At 36.7% G+C, this 15,106-nt stretch overlaps 6 protein-coding genes and 10 long non-coding RNA genes across 16 annotated transcripts; 8 read left to right on the top strand and 8 right to left on the bottom strand.

Moving 5' to 3' along the window:
- Positions 1-123: 123 nt before the first annotated feature.
- On the bottom strand, positions 124-3,493 carry SPOM_SPBC27B12.12C (CorA family magnesium ion transporter). Its single transcript, NM_001021456.3, has one exon. The coding sequence runs from the start codon at positions 3,005-3,007 to the stop codon at positions 596-598; it is 2,412 nt and encodes an 803-aa protein (NP_595545.1). The 5' UTR covers positions 3,008-3,493; the 3' UTR covers positions 124-595.
- Positions 2,015-3,117, top strand: SPOM_SPNCRNA.5140. The gene has a single exon (NR_194496.1). It is a non-coding gene; the product is annotated as a non-coding RNA (long non-coding RNA).
- Positions 3,494-3,570: 77 nt separating the features above from the next.
- SPOM_SPNCRNA.1431 lies at positions 3,571-5,218 on the top strand. The gene has a single exon (NR_150314.1). It is a non-coding gene; the product is annotated as a non-coding RNA (long non-coding RNA).
- On the bottom strand, positions 4,536-4,814 carry SPOM_SPNCRNA.5141. The gene has a single exon (NR_194497.1). It is a non-coding gene; the product is annotated as a non-coding RNA (long non-coding RNA).
- Positions 5,219-5,323: 105 nt separating the features above from the next.
- On the bottom strand, positions 5,324-5,617 carry SPOM_SPNCRNA.5142. Its single transcript, NR_194498.1, has one exon. It is a non-coding gene; the product is annotated as a non-coding RNA (long non-coding RNA).
- Positions 5,452-7,192, top strand: tom40 (TOM complex subunit Tom40). The gene has a single exon (NM_001021457.4). The coding sequence runs from the start codon at positions 5,582-5,584 to the stop codon at positions 6,614-6,616; it is 1,035 nt and encodes a 344-aa protein (NP_595546.2). The 5' UTR covers positions 5,452-5,581; the 3' UTR covers positions 6,617-7,192.
- On the bottom strand, positions 5,772-5,992 carry SPOM_SPNCRNA.5143. Its single transcript, NR_194499.1, has one exon. It is a non-coding gene; the product is annotated as a non-coding RNA (long non-coding RNA).
- SPOM_SPNCRNA.5144 lies at positions 7,080-8,526 on the bottom strand. The gene has a single exon (NR_194500.1). It is a non-coding gene; the product is annotated as a non-coding RNA (long non-coding RNA).
- gsk31 (serine/threonine protein kinase Gsk31) lies at positions 7,957-10,285 on the top strand (the record flags this gene model as incomplete). The annotated part of the gene is made up of 3 exons (NM_001021459.3): positions 7,957-7,963; positions 8,009-8,190; positions 8,748-10,285. The coding sequence occupies 3 exons, from the start codon at positions 7,957-7,959 to the stop codon at positions 9,702-9,704; spliced, it is 1,146 nt and encodes a 381-aa protein (NP_595564.1). The 3' UTR covers positions 9,705-10,285.
- Positions 10,254-11,434, bottom strand: vps68 (sorting protein Vps68). The gene is made up of 3 exons (NM_001356217.2): positions 11,109-11,434; positions 10,929-11,053; positions 10,254-10,775 (listed from the first exon to the last, which is right to left on the bottom strand). The coding sequence occupies exons 1-3, from the start codon at positions 11,199-11,201 to the stop codon at positions 10,481-10,483; spliced, it is 513 nt and encodes a 170-aa protein (NP_001342713.1). The 5' UTR covers positions 11,202-11,434; the 3' UTR covers positions 10,254-10,480.
- On the top strand, positions 11,134-12,120 carry SPOM_SPNCRNA.5145. The gene has a single exon (NR_194501.1). It is a non-coding gene; the product is annotated as a non-coding RNA (long non-coding RNA).
- Positions 12,121-12,244: 124 nt separating this feature from the next.
- SPOM_SPNCRNA.5146 lies at positions 12,245-12,563 on the top strand. Its single transcript, NR_194502.1, has one exon. It is a non-coding gene; the product is annotated as a non-coding RNA (long non-coding RNA).
- Positions 12,564-12,735: 172 nt separating this feature from the next.
- SPOM_SPNCRNA.1432 lies at positions 12,736-13,532 on the bottom strand. Its single transcript, NR_150315.1, has one exon. It is a non-coding gene; the product is annotated as a non-coding RNA, possible alternative UTR (long non-coding RNA).
- Positions 12,815-14,301, top strand: SPOM_SPNCRNA.5147. The gene has a single exon (NR_194503.1). It is a non-coding gene; the product is annotated as a non-coding RNA (long non-coding RNA).
- Positions 13,454-14,249, bottom strand: hhf2 (histone H4 h4.2). Its single transcript, NM_001021461.3, has one exon. The coding sequence runs from the start codon at positions 14,086-14,088 to the stop codon at positions 13,777-13,779; it is 312 nt and encodes a 103-aa protein (NP_595566.1). The 5' UTR covers positions 14,089-14,249; the 3' UTR covers positions 13,454-13,776.
- An 82-nt stretch (positions 14,302-14,383) lies between the features above and the next one.
- Positions 14,384-15,083, top strand: hht2 (histone H3 h3.2). The gene has a single exon (NM_001021462.3). It carries the CDS (start codon positions 14,423-14,425, stop codon positions 14,831-14,833), a length of 411 nt encoding a protein of 136 aa, NP_595567.1. The 5' UTR covers positions 14,384-14,422; the 3' UTR covers positions 14,834-15,083.
- Positions 15,084-15,106: the final 23 nt, after the last annotated feature.

Below are 15,106 nucleotides of genomic sequence, written 5' to 3' on the forward strand. Positions count from 1 at the left end.
GGGAGTAATGAGGTCAGAACTCAATTCTTTTAATTTGCAAACGTCTTAGGCTGTTCGTCAGAAAATACAAAGCTATACGCTATGATTAACCATTTTACAACTAACTTCTATCGATAAAATCAATTTCTCCGCCTAAAAGATGTTATTTAACATTATCCTATATACAAATTTTTATATATCTACCTCATGACCCACGATTCCTCGGCGATTAGTGTAATATCCAGCAACGGAACAATATCTAATAAAGATATCTATTTGCTTTTTATTTCGTTCCCAAATTGTATTTTCCTCAGAATATTAAAATAGAGCAAAAAATTAAAAAGAGTATAGCAAAAATACTATAGAGAGATAGACAGATAGATATATAGCATATATATATATAATAATAATAATAATAATAAAAATAATAATAATAAATGTAAGATGATAATAATAATTGATCCATTTTTCCTTCAAGAAAGAATTTAAAAGAAAGGTTATACATAAAGAATATTAAACCCTACTTATGGCAGAAATAGATGTCTTTGAAAATAAATTGATGATACTCATGGCATTTCAATGCTTAAATATGTGTAATTGAGCAAGCTGACTGGCTTTAAAAGGCATTGTATCGCATAGTAATAATCCAGCCAATTGCAATTGAACCCAATAACACACCCAGAATACCAAAGAACCAAGCCAAATTGTTAGTATCTCTTCCAGGGACTGGAACGTTCATGCCGAATAAACCGGTGACCAAGTTCATGGGAACAAGCAAAGTACCAATAAGGGTAATTTTACCTAAGGCACCGTTAGTGCGAGAATTCTCTTCGATTGAATTTGAGGTCAATTGTGCAAGGTAATTACTGTGTGTGCGTGACAAGATTTTCTCAAACTGGGAAAGGTTGGAAGTCATGGTGACTAAATGGTCTTGAATGTCTCCAAGGTAAAGACCAATTTCACCAGTAGGGGCAATAGTCCATTTTTCATTGCATCTCTTAGCGAGCATTTTAATAACATCTGCCTTTCCATATAAAAGTCGGAACATTCCCATTGTCTTTTTGCGACATTCACCAATTCGTCTCAACATATCAGAAGAATCTTCACTACGCCCAACAAGTACCGAGTCTTCAATAGCCTCGGTTTCAGTTTCAATACCACGGATCAACGGAACAAATGCATCCGTAATGTCATCAATGAGGGCGTAACAAAGCCAGTCAGAGGAAACATGCACATAATCTCGAAGTTGTCGAGCACGACGTCGCACAGAAGCTGGATGGGTAGCTGAACTAAAGTGGAAGGTTAACAAGCCCTCTCTAAAAACAACGATATACATGTTCAAAGGCTCCAAATAGTTGGCTAGCTCGGGATCCTGTTCAAAAGATCGAAAACAAACGAAATAGTAGGAACCGAAAAGCTCAACTTTTTCTCTTGCTTCCTGAACACGAATATCTTCTGTAGTCAAAGGATGAATCGAGAATGCCTTCGAAAGTACACGCATTTCTATATCAGTAGGATCTAAACAATCCAACCACCAAACACCCTTCTCTGGACAAAATAAGGAGCGGAAACTAGTCGCCCCGTCATCCAGTAAATCCGATAATACAGATGCATGGATAGTTTCATTTTGATTAGATGAAAAGAAACTAAACCGATAGGGAGAATCCGACATAGAAGTAACAGATCGTCTCCCGCCGGAATAGTAAGAAGACCGAAGAGGAACCTCTGCAGCTTTTTCTGCATTATTGGAGTGCAAGGAGCTAGAGGGATCATTAGGATCGTGTGGACTTAAGTCATTCCAGTGAGGCTCAAAAGGCTTACAAGTACTATATTGCCTAGAGCGAAAGTGATCAGTATTCTGCCTTTGTTTTTGAAGTTCCTCTTCTGCGAAATTGTCAAGTTCATCGAAATCAATTCCCTTATTGACATGCGATTCTTCTTGCATAGGAAAGCACACATCTTCCTCAACGACCCGTGTATTCTCATCGACTTGAGAATCAACTTCACGGTCCTCATTGTCTGCAATAGAAGAATGTGTGCTCTTAAGTCTTGGTTGAACAGTAAACGTCTCATCGGAAAACTGAGCAGTGGACTTCGTTGGAAGTTCGGTGAGATCTGTATCCGACTGGTAGGGGGGTTTTGGAATAGTGGTGTGCGGACAGTCTACCGCGGCGGAGCAAGACTTGGTAGCACTAGGTCTACGGGGATGAACCATAAATGAAGGATCCTCGACAGAGAGGTACAATGTCTTGTCTATAGGTAAATTTTCGTCACTGCCAGAAACATCGGAAGAAGAACTCGAAGATAACGAATCAGAATTTGAATCATTCTTTATACTCATAGAGGACACCGAATAAAGAGAATCGCTTGAGGAAGATTTACGACTTTTGCTAAGATGGTAATGTGTACCGAGAGTATCAAAACTTCCGCGACCTTCGTTATAGCGGCTTGCATGTTGAGAAGAGGAACCCATGGAAGCAGATAAAGCTTTGATATCCGGAATACCATCAGGTACCTCCAGGGTAGACTTTGGGCTGTGTTTGACACGTCTACCACGATGTTTCTTGTTCGACTGTGGTTTCTTTGAATCCGAACAAGAACCGCATGTCGGGCAAACATGCAACGTGTCCATATCAGCAGAGGAACTCTGAGTGGCGGGTATTTTCTTCCTGGATGCTTTGCGATTCCTTCGAGAACGCTTCTTTTTCTTGGGCTTTTGAGGCACCATTTCAGATTCATGAAGTTCTATTTCAGACTCCTGAGGTACGGCATATGCAGAAGGAGTGGCATAAGTTGTCTGAGACGAAACGGGACTTTGCACATTTGCTTCAAGATGCTGAGATGATTGAACCTGCATATTTCTCTCAGGTTCAAATGGAGAAACACGAGGAGTACTTACCGAAATGCCACTTGCAGAGAGGGACGAAACCTGGGTGGACGAAGAAGAAGTAGCTTCGTTGGAGGAGGTTTTCTCTAATGCATTGTTGTTTCCTCCTTGAGCTCCGTTGGAAGGTTGTTGAAAAGACATGTTGGTTGGGGCATATATAAGAATTAGCCTTTCCTGTCAAAATAATAGGTAGCAAAAAAAGAATGAACTCTAATGACTGTAAATGATTTGAAGCAGATTAAAAATATAAAGGCAACTAGCTGGGACTAGTGACAAAATAAAATATTTCTGTTAGAAGGATATATTAATCAAGTAAGGATTTCCTAAAACGAAGATTGAAAACGAACTAGCGAGCGATTGTAACAATGGTAGTCGTTGAATACATTGATTAAGGTGGCTTCTTCACGCTTCCCAGAAGCACGAGAAAAACCTCTGAACTTTGATGCACGAGCGCCAACTTTATCGGCTTAAAACAGCAAATTTCCAGAATATCGAAATTTTAAAAAGATTAAAAAATAAAAAATAAAAATTGTTATATTTTCTTTTTATTTTTTAATTAATAGAAGAAGGTCTTAGCTCAAAATTTGCAAATAACTACCTTCCTAAAAAAAATTGTGATACGGGGATGACACGTACCATGGAGAATGTACGTCCATTTGTATAAAGGAATGTGCTGGTTCTCAGAGCAGAAAATTTAAGGTTGTCGGTGATCGCACAATAAAAATAACTAACGAAGTGAACCGTCTCTTATTAGGTGATTTACCGAGTATCAAGGAACCTCGTTCCTATTTTGAGTCGCTAGAAGAAGGTGAAATGTATAAATAATGGACATGTTTTTACCTTCTCTTTTATTAGAATGAACTTTTATGATTTCATTGAAAAGAATCTATCATATTTTTAGATACATGATTGCTGCGAAGAGGAAAACATGGTCTTTCTAAGAGCAAATGGATTGACTGTTTGGTTTGCAAATCTATGTAAAAGCAATTCTGAAAATCAGTCATGAACGACACAAAGTCGTGAAAACACCATTTCTTTACTATTTATTAGGGGTTTAAGTTGACACAAGGTGACTTTAAAGAGGTTTTCTAAATCCAGAGTCTTCATTACTAGACAATGTATACTAAGGTGATTGTGTAAATCGCAACAAGAGCTATGATTTGACTTATTAAGCTTTAGCTTCAAGATTTTCTTCAATGTTTTACCTTTTTGAAATTTTCATTTCGAGACTGAGCCTGTAAAGTACTGTCTATTTGGAACAGTCTTTTTCCTTTTCAGCTTAAATCGTTTTAAAATGGAGGATGTTGCATAACCCAGTGCACAATTGTAATAAGACAGTGAATTGGAGAATGAAACTAATAATTTGTCTCTTCTCTACGCTGAATTTCTACATGCAACTACATCTTTTTGATTTTCCGAACGATCATCCATATACCGAAAGATCGGCATGAAATGAATTGACAAGTGTTACTTTGATATAATAAAGATGTAGCAAATGAAAATTTGGATAAATCAGGACTTTTGAATTTAAATTGAAACAATCCAAAAGTGTGATCGGTGTTTTCGTTTAGGATTTTACTACTTAAAAGGGCAAATGTCAATTTTGCAATTCCTTTTTTGAATATTTAGATACATGAAGGGATGTATTCTTGGCTTTTAAAACAGATTGATTTTCCATGGCTGAATTTTATCAATTTTCTTGACATTCTAAAGTTTTTTGCTCCATTAAGGATACACTCATTCTAATAGGTATACACAGAGGATTTCCAGTTTTCAGGATCCCCAGTTCTTGCTATATTCAATCGTACAGGTTTATGAAATCTCAACTTATAGCGATTGCTTCGATTGAAAACATCGATGCTTGAAAACTAATCACCAGTTCTCAATTTTTTTGGTTTTGTGGGAATGTGGAATACTTAAGATAATTCTCAGTCATGAGCTTGATTCTTCATTCTGGGATTTATTCCCGTCTTTTTTGGAGGAAATCTTGAAACTTTACTATTATGTACTGTTGTTTTCTTTCTTTTCAAATTGCTTTTCACAGATGCTATGTATTTTAGCCATTCAAAGCTTCAAGTACAATACAGTATTAGAAAGCCTAACCATTAATGATAATTGATTGGTTTCATAAACAAACATTTATGAGCATATCTAATTATATGGATGCAATCCTTTCACGTTGCAAATGTGAAAACATTGAGAATCAACCATTCCAAACATCTCCCACATGCTATTTCCCATGACCTGTTTATAGAAATTTTATATTACATAAAGCAGTTATTGTTAAATTTACTTGGAACGACAGAGAAAACCCATATTCGTGAATCGTAAAATTGCTTTCTTTCACTATTTTCTTAAATTTATGTATCATTCATGTCTAAAGGTTTTATAAAAGCTCTGCTTTTGAATTTATCACTAAACAATATTTTTTAACGATGATAAAACGCTCTATCGTAATAAAAACTTACTCTCCTTGCTCTTCACTATTCTGCGTTCCACCTCTCCACCATATCTGCATACAAACACTCGTAGTAATTCACTAAATGTGACGGTGGTTTAGGGGGTGAGTGAGCCCAAGTCAGCCTAACCAGAGCCAACGTTCTGTTTTTGTAGTAAACAACGCGTTAAACCGTTTGCCTCGGGCCTTGAATAACGATCAAAAGGCATCTTGTTGATAGTGGAGCTCATAGGAAATTTGAAAATCTCAGTAACACCATGGATTACATTCAAACATTGTTCACATCCGTGAATCAAGTTGGAGAAAAGATTGACAGTTACAAGTCATCATTAAATCTTATTAACCCAGGAACTTGCGAAAACTTGTCCAAGGAGGTCTCCAAGGACATTTTGTTGAGCAACTATGCCTTCACTGGTGTCCGTGCAGACGTGACCAAGGGATTTTGCACCAGTCCTTGGTTTACCGTATCTCATGCCTTTGCTTTAGGAAGTCAGGTTTTACCTCCTTACTCTTTTAGCACGATGTTTGGCGGAGAGCCTCTTTTCTTACGTGGTAGTGTTGATAATGATGGTGCTGTTCAGGCAATGCTAAACTGTACCTGGAACTCCAATGTCCTTTCCAAGGTGCAGATGCAACTATCTAATGGGGCCGTTCCCAATATGTGTCAAATTGAACATGACCATAAGGGAAAAGATTTTTCATTTAGCTTCAAGGCTATGAACCCTTGGTATGAAGAAAAGCTTACCGGTATTTACATTATATCTCTACTTCAATCTGTTACCCCCAAGTTATCCTTGGGTGTTGAGGCTCTATGGCAAAAGCCTTCTTCTTCCATTGGCCCTGAAGAAGCAACTTTAAGCTATATGACTCGTTATAACGCTGCGGATTGGATCGCTACTGCACATTTAAACGGTAGCCAAGGAGATGTCACTGCCACATTTTGGCGTAAGCTTAGTCCCAAGGTTGAGGCAGGTGTAGAATGTCAGTTATCACCTGTGGGATTAAACCATTCTGCTGCTTTGATGACTGGCCCCAAGCCTGAAGGTCTTACCTCAGTTGGTGTCAAGTACGAGTTTGCACAAAGTATTTATCGTGGTCAAGTTGACAGCAAAGGTCGTGTTGGTGTTTACCTTGAACGTCGTCTTGCACCCGCTATTACTCTCGCCTTTAGCAGTGAATTAGATCACCCTAATCGTAACGCCAAGGTTGGTCTTGGTTTAAGTTTGGAATTACCAGGTAGCGATGAAATGATCCAGCAACAACAACAGCAGTTGGCTGCGCAGACTGCATAAAGAACTCATTTTTTCAATACTTTCCTTACGATACGCTTGTCTAGCGACTGCTAGAACGGCTGAGAGATGAAAAAAAAAATAAGAGAGCAAAAAGGTAAAGAAAAATACAAGATACAATTTTTTTTTTAAAACTCCTGGGAAATGATTCATCCTTCTTTCTTCTTGATGGTCAAAATTCTATAGGTTTAAGCTTAAGCTTGTTTGAGAGCTTTTTTTTCGAAATCTTTATTTCATATTATATTTTTATTTGTACTTTTTTTTTGGGTTCCCTATTTTGTCTTCGTCTTCTGTAGGGTGTTTTTTGGGGGACGTTTAAAAGAAGGAAAAAAAAACTTTTTTTTCATTGATGATAATTTTGAATGAACCTTTCAAATAAAATTCATGTCTAATGGTGGCATTATTTTGAGTTTTGCATAAGATTATGGGACATTGAATCTTTTCTAATGGAGTAAAAGATCTCTTGGACAAGCTCACTTCATTTTCCTTCCTACCATGGAGCCATGTTCTCTTAATATATACTTAATAAATCTTTGTGTTTGTGCTTTTATTTATATTGATGAATGTCAAAGAGTGTGGGGACATGTAGAGTTTTTAGTGTAAATGCTTGTGTTTTATGTATATGTACACGTTCTAATATGTACGTACATTTTTCGATAAGCTTGTATTCTTTTTCATTTTGCATATTCAAACAGATATTAAACTATGTATGTATAGAACATGTGTATGTTTATTCTTCCTACTAAACAAGTTATGATATAGAAAGGTGTAGTGAAGAAACAGAAACGACCAATTGAGTTCGGTATGGAGGAAGCTCGTAAGAAAATGAGAATGAACCTTTCATTAGAGCAGAAAACAAATCCCTACTAATTTGATGCTCTCGTTTAGCTTGTATGCCATGTAGTAAGTCATTAGTCCATTGAACCCATCCCTTCGTTAACCATCTCCAAAATGCAAACCCATATAATGAGATGAGTAATTAATATGAAATAATACAATAATCTATTAAATATTTAAATACATGAAACTATAACCGCCCACCTAGTATATTGTATCCAGAAACCAGCATCTTCTACATTCTACAAATAGTGAGCATATACTATGTATCCCTATTGTACTATAACCTAGCATTAACAAACTCGTTGCCCTGTTTTATTTATTTACCTGCCATAGCATTTCCACCTCATCTCTGCAATCTAAACCCCCTCCTCTGGCTGTTCCCTGCTACTGGCATTATTTACAGCGCTGGACACCTACCTCCCCACATTGACGTAAACACACCAAAACCAGTGCCATTCAACCATTTTATAGTCGCTAAGAACCAAACACACATATTTCGAGAAATGAGTGGTAAATAAGAAAAATTTAAAGGATTTCAGTACTAACGATGAATAGATGACTCTCATTTAGAAACTAAGGTCGTTACTGATGGGACTACCGGAGAGAAGAAAACGATCTCTTACGAACCATGTCGAGTACTGGGATCGGGTAGTTTTGGAGTCGTCATTCAAGCAAAATTAGTTGGCACTCCGGGGTTCATTGCTGTGAAGCGTGTTTTGCAGGACAAACGCTACAAGGTACGTTGTTGAGGTGTTTGCATGCGCGAAATCGCTGTAGGAAGGAGGCGGTGATTGAAATGAGGAAAGGAGCGTGCAAGAGTGGAGTTTTCATGTGTGGTTGAAAGAAATCTCTTTTGGCTGATCTGCTTTTAATGCCACCTTTCTTTGAAACAGCCGGTGATAAATATTTGTTGATACTAGCGTTGGTTTTCCTTTACACAAAAGAGAATTCTATCTATTTCACGTTGCATCGAGTGGTTTGCTTTTTGAGCTTTTGGGTTTACTTCTTTTTTACCTTTTATACTTCTTTCTGTACTTTTTATCTCTTCTTTTTGTTCCTTAGGTTGATTTGTATATGGAATCTTTTTTTTAATAAATCAATTTTGAAAGGGCAACGGATTATCCTTTTCCTATTGCAATGAGTTTTTATTCTCACCAGATTGCGCGTCGAGGCGTCTTTAAATCATTCGGCGTCTTTTTTTTTAACACCACTTACAATAAATGCTCTCTTGCAACATCTCCTTTTTTTTTTCATCTTCCTTGCCTTTTTTGCCAGCATACTAACCTAGTTATAGAACCGCGAGCTTCAAATTATGCGAGCAATTTCCCATCCAAACATTATTAAGCTTATCGCCTTTTTTCACACCCACAATCCTTCAAAGGATGAAACTCACCTTTGTCTGCTCTTGGAATACATGCCAGAAACTGTTTTTGATGACATGCGTTGGTATACTCGGCGGCGTAAGTCAATACCCAACCTTAGTATAAAACTTTATGCGTTTCAATTATTCCGCGCGCTTGCCTATCTGCACAGTACTGGTGTTTGTCACAGAGACATCAAGCCTCAAAATCTTTTAGTCGACTACAAGACGGGCATTTTAAAGTTATGTGACTTTGGTAGTGCCAAAGTCCTCGTCCCTTCAGAGCCCAATGTTTCTTACATTTGCTCTCGCTATTATCGAGCTCCTGAACTTGTGTTTGGTGCTACTCATTACACCACCAAAATCGATGTTTGGTCGGCTGCTTGCGTTATCGCAGAATTGTTTATAGGCCGTCCTCTGTTCCCTGGTGACAGTAGTGTCGAGCAGTTGGTTGAAATAATTCGAGTACTTGGTACTCCTTCATATCATGAAATCTCTGTCATGAACCCAAATTATGTTAATCATTCTTTGCCCAACGTTCGACCTCACACTCTCGAGAGTGTGATGCCCCATAACTGTACAAAGAATGCCATGGATCTACTACACAAAATGCTAACGTATGTTCCGTCCAAGCGTATATCTGCCATTGAAGTCCTTACTCATCCCTTCTTTGACGAGCTTCGTGATCCAAATTGCATGTACCATTGTTCACGTGACGAAGGTACCATTGAAAGGCATTTGCCTCCTTTATTCAACTTCAATTTGGCTGAACTATCCATTCGTCCAAATCTCAACAAAGCAATTTTACCCCCTCATGTTTACGAAAGTCTCGATGTGGATATTAATAACTTTGAACCTATTGTAGTCAAACAGGCTGACGCAGACTCATAACTGTTTTCAGCTTTAGCTTTATTGCATAATTCATGTAGCTCTTTCACTCTTTTCACTTTTGGAGTTTTCACAGTTATCGATTCTTTGCTTGGTAAAAGGATTTATAGGTTAAAGATTTGATTTTTTTAATATTTTTTAATCGGAATTATTATTTATTCATAAGCAAAACCTTTCCTTCTTTTTTCGATTTTACACTCCTTATGAAATTACTCTTATCCTGTTAATTGTTTTAATGCCTTGTTGCTAGTATATATTTGGGATTCTTCTAATTAATTAATAAGGCGTCTCTGAAAATGTCAGTCCTTTTATTTGTCTATACATAAGCACGATGGAATTAGCAAGAAAGCATTTGTACATATTAGTTCTTTGCCAATACCTAGCTTTGGTACTATTTGACATGACATCTATGTGAAAGGTCTGCCTTTTCAAAGAAACCGACTTTTAGCCAAGGGTCTACTGACATTATCAATTAAATCTCTCACCAATGTGTAGAAAGTTTAAACCAGCTTTACGTCTTGTAATAAATATAAAATAATCAACAAATAAAAATTCAACATACTTTTCAAAATATTAAATTGAATAAAAAGGGCTCATAAGACGAATTTTAAAGCTAAATACACCGAAATAGACAATTATAGGATGGAGCTAAGGGACGATAGTTCAACGATAGAAAAGAGGAAGCGTTTAATATTGGCAAGCAAAAAATAAAAGCAGCAGATGATGAGAGATTAGGAAAATTTAGACCATCGTGACTATGAAGTGTCAAACGCATCCCTTCAAAGTTGCAAATTATAATGGTAATCATCGTTCATGTTACCGGTAATCCACAAAGCGGTGGCACTGATCATAAAAAGAATATTTGAAATTATATTGGCAGAGCCCATAAGTAAAGATTTACCCTCATATCCAGCAACAACATATTTTAGGATAAAAACAGTGAAACTGCCGCCAAGACCACCTGCAAGGAGAGCAAACCCGATAAAAAGGATAAATCGTGCCTTTCTGGCAAGGCTTTCGTCGGTGTAAGCAAAAGAATCACCACTAAGACGGGATTTATCAATGGAATTAACACTAAAATCAGGTTAGCTAAAGAGAAAGCAAATAACTTATGGAAACTATCGGTCATCACAGCAAACGGCTTCAGAAACACATTGGATTATGGGCACAAAAGTCATATTTGGCAACACGCAGATGTCCAAACTAAGGTAAAATTTATAAACTTACATCACAATTCCGAGAATGGAACATAGAAAAGGAATCCAGTCAATGAATGTGATATGCAAATTCCTTGCATAATCAAATGCGCTATATAAAGCCGCATCGACGAATACCCATACAGCAGAAGCAAACTATAAATGTCAGTTGATAAATAAAATGCTAAAACGACTATTCTGAGTTATTTACCATAATTCCAGCAAAGTACACGCCTAATGACCTGGATGAAACATGTAAAGAGGATAACCGAAATCGGAAGATTGATGAATCAAGTAAAGTCATTGTAATTTAAGGAAAACAATTATTGCGTCTTTCTACGTTTAAGATGGAAAACTGGTGTAAATGACAGAGATTTTTTGACAAAGTGTTATGGAAGGATAATTATTAGAAAGCTCCAATTTTTTCTAATAACAAGTAGGCAATGTAGAGATGCAAACTATTATTTTTCGCAATAGGAGGACTTAAAGATCCTAAGAAAAAGTTTTTTATGTTTTACTCGTGAACAAGTTAAAGTTGAGTCATTCCTACCTTCTCATGATGGTACGTCCACCATACTACACCACGAGGTAGCATTTGAAGGCATGTGTTACTTGATGCAAAAATCGAGATTTTGATCAAAAACTATGGAATTTGGGAGTGTATGAGTGATAATAACTAAGGAGCATAAAATCCTGAAGGAAATTTCTATTCAAATGTTAAAGCAGGATGTTTAGTGAAAAGGAAAGGTCGGGAAGCAATGTTTACTTAAGTAGTGTACATATATGAAATAGAATCTATACTTCTGCTTCAGTAATTTGGAAACATACTCTGAAATTCCTATACTCTCGTTAAAGAAAGGCTTTCAAGATTCAACGGTACTTAAAATAGCAATGGAAAAGAGCGAAATTTAGTAGCCTGTCCGTGTGTCAAATCAAGCTACTAGGGCATGTGCTGCAAGTTACGATAACGTAATTATTTAATTAGTAAAAGATATAATTGAATCCATCGGGTGAAGGAGACTTTTAGAATGCGGAAAGTGGACGAGAGGAGGCAATGAAAACACAAAATACGAAATACATCTATAAAGGGTGCAAGAAGAAGCACTGGCATTCCTTTCTTTAAAAACTTACGTTACATTTATCTTCTCAGTAGAAGGAAGGAATGTTTGCACATTGGCGGACTTTAGACTTTGATAAATTCTTCGAGAGCTCAGAGTTAAGTTTAAAAGTATTTCTATAGGTTTTCAAAACTTTCTCTATAGAGTTAAATATTTTTAAAAACCAACAAGAAATCGTTTTTTTTTTATTTTCATTCAGAGGAATAGACATGTTTTACTATTACAAGTTTAAACTTGTAATTGACTTTAAGCAATCTCGCTTCGCTTAACCTTAAACTTGCAAACTCACTCAAACACACAAGGTTGGGAATTAGGCGTCTATAATAAGTTAGAAAAGCAGGACTCGCATTGTTTTGAGTGTCTAAAACTTAATCACAATGTCTCAAAATGTATCTGTCAAACACACAAAGAATTCAAGGACAATAAACTGTTGCAGGACAGGCAGAGCATTGTACCGTGTTCTATCAACGGCGCTTTTAGGGCAACTTGTGAAACGGCTAAAGTGTGTTGAAGACAAAATCAAGTGAAAGAGCAAGTATTAAAAAAGGGTAAATAAAAATAAAAGAAAGAAAAGTTATTTTAATTTAAAAACTAACGAACAAAAACCTTTTAAGTAAATAAGAAAAGTATAATTCAGTAGTGTAAAAATCTAATAAACACTGTTTCAATGTACTAATAATCTGTGTATATACTTTCTATTTCATATTATTAATATCATAGAGCAAAAATGGTGGCATTTTTATTGAAAATCGCTGCATATGTTCCTGTTGTTCATCGCTTTTATTAATCACGTATGTTAACAGACTGAACGGAAAAGAGCAGAAGCTTGTTTAATTTGATTTGAACTTCCGCAATTGCATAATTGCCACATTTCTCTATCTGACATTGCTCTCTTTATTATTATTTGATTGTTTCATTTGCTTGGCTATGGAAGTTCATAAATTAGTAGGAGGACGTGGGCTATTTCGAGATGAAAGCGAAATTTCACTCTTTACGCTTCTCAATTCCGACAGAGTGATAAAACGGTTTGCCAAATGCCCGTCTATCGCTATTGGCGACAGTGTACCAAAGACATCCAGTTTTGCTTCACCTACCGATACACTAAGATACTCAGCTGAAAAATTTGCTTCGAGAATCCGCTTTTCCTTAAAATACAGTCACATCGTTTATCAAAAATTATAGCCACAATACGTGAGTAATAAATTCACGCACAGATGAGTTTCCCTGTTGGGAAAAGAAGACAGCTTGCTTTCAGTACATTTACCTTACAATCAGCTTGTAGAGTTCTCTTTGTATAATATAAATAGATGGGTTCGTGCCCAATTTTTTCTCAAATTGAAGCCTACAATATATTAGCATAGTTATGATATGACTCCAACCTTCCAAACATACATTAATGAAACGTGATAACTACAGGCTAAATTTGTGTGTTTTCTTGTCCTCCCCCCCATAAATGTTAGATAAAAACAATTTATTTATTTATTTCTAAAAACAGAGCTTACTCCCAGAGTAAGTCAGACACAAGGTTGGGTAAAAATTTCTCAGACGTGCAATCCATAATGAAAGAAAAACAAATCCCTTCAATAAAATTGCATTTCTTCAAGGAAAACCAACCATTTTCGTGCAAATAAATATTCATTGAATGGATATTAAAAGAGAAATGAGTAAAGATAAAAAGAGAAACAACTATTAATATGCAAAGTAGGAAAAAAAGAAAAAGAAAATACAATTCACTTCAATATCGAAAAGTGTGCAACCAGTTTAACCACCGAAACCATAAATGGTACGGCCTTGACGCTTCAAAGAGTAGACAACGTCCAAGGAAGTGACAGTCTTACGCTTGGCGTGTTCAGTGTAGGTAACTGCATCACGGATAACGTTTTCCAAGAAAAGCTTGAGAACGGCACGAGTCTCTTCGTAAACCAAAGCAGAAATACGCTTAACACCGCCACGACGAGCAAGACGACGAATGGCAGGCTTAGTAATACCTTGAATGTTATCACGAAGGATCTTACGATGGCGCTTAGCACCACCCTTTCCCAATCCTTTACCACCTTTTCCACGACCAGACATCTTATATGAGTAATGGGATTCCTGTAAGTTCAAACAAACTGACTACCAATTGATCAATTTACAATATCAAAAACTAATTTTCAAGCGCAAACACTGAAATTCCTATGATTTGAATTTCAATGGCTTCTCGTACTAGTCGTAGTAGTTACTGTGTAAGTGCTGTAGTTAGGCGTCCATCTCCATATATATATACATTTTTTCAGGTAGCGGGGAAGCCGAAATCGCAATCTTAAATCAGGGTTAGGGTTGTGATTGACTGAGGTATATATAGCAGGAAGTGTCCACACCCGACGTGGAAAGAACCTTTTTGTAAGTTTATTTACCGAATTACGTTATGGCTCGTACCAAGCAAACTGCTCGTAAATCTACCGGTGGTAAGGCACCCCGTAAGCAATTGGCCTCTAAGGCTGCCCGTAAGGCCGCTCCCGCTACTGGCGGTGTCAAGAAGCCTCATCGTTATCGTCCTGGTACTGTCGCTCTTCGTGAAATCCGTCGTTACCAAAAGTCTACTGAATTGTTGATTCGCAAACTTCCCTTCCAACGTTTGGTCCGTGAAATTGCCCAAGATTTTAAGACTGACTTGCGTTTCCAATCCTCCGCAATTGGTGCTCTTCAAGAAGCTGTCGAGGCTTATCTTGTCTCTCTCTTCGAAGATACCAATCTTTGCGCTATCCATGGCAAGCGTGTTACCATTCAACCCAAGGATATGCAATTGGCCCGTCGTCTTCGTGGCGAACGCTCTTAAATGCATTGATTGCCTAATATTTTATTTGGTATATTGTGTTTATTGGGTTTAAGTTTTGCATTTCCTAATTTTTTCAATCATTGTCATGTATATTTCCTTGGTTTAATGTCGGGTTTAGCATATTAATTTTTATGTTTTTGCTTTCTCACTTGACTTATTCTGAAACACTGTTTTAAAGCTTTGTAGTTTTTAATTTTTTTTCCTTTGTTAATCTGTTTTTATTAATTTAAATAGTTTTTTTTTTATTATACGTATTTCATTTTTGTAAATTTT

The sequence above is a fragment of the Schizosaccharomyces pombe genome (genome assembly GCF_000002945.2).
Source record: "Schizosaccharomyces pombe strain 972h- genome assembly, chromosome: II".
In the NCBI taxonomy this organism is placed as follows: Eukaryota; Fungi; Ascomycota; class Schizosaccharomycetes; order Schizosaccharomycetales; family Schizosaccharomycetaceae; genus Schizosaccharomyces; species Schizosaccharomyces pombe.

What these genes read in the sequence shown, in the direction of transcription:
- hht2 (NM_001021462.3), top strand. Translation starts at nt 14,423, where the DNA reads ATGGCTCGTACCAAGCAAACTGCTCGTAAATCTACCGGTGGTAAGGCA.
- SPOM_SPBC27B12.12C (NM_001021456.3), bottom strand. Translation starts at nt 3,007, where the DNA reads ATGTCTTTTCAACAACCTTCCAACGGAGCTCAAGGAGGAAACAACAAT.
- vps68 (NM_001356217.2), bottom strand. Translation starts at nt 11,201, where the DNA reads ATGACTTTACTTGATTCATCAATCTTCCGATTTCGGTTATCCTCTTTA. An exon ending in TGTACTTTGCTGGAATTATG is followed by an intron (nt 11,054 to 11,108) that starts GTAAATAACTCA and finishes TGACATTTATAG; the next exon opens with TTTGCTTCTGCTGTATGGGT. An exon ending in TCCATTCTCGGAATTGTGAT is followed by an intron (nt 10,776 to 10,928) that starts GTAAGTTTATAA and finishes ACCTGATTTTAG; the next exon opens with TGTTAATTCCATTGATAAAT.
- hhf2 (NM_001021461.3), bottom strand. Translation starts at nt 14,088, where the DNA reads ATGTCTGGTCGTGGAAAAGGTGGTAAAGGATTGGGAAAGGGTGGTGCT.
- tom40 (NM_001021457.4), top strand. Translation starts at nt 5,582, where the DNA reads ATGGATTACATTCAAACATTGTTCACATCCGTGAATCAAGTTGGAGAA.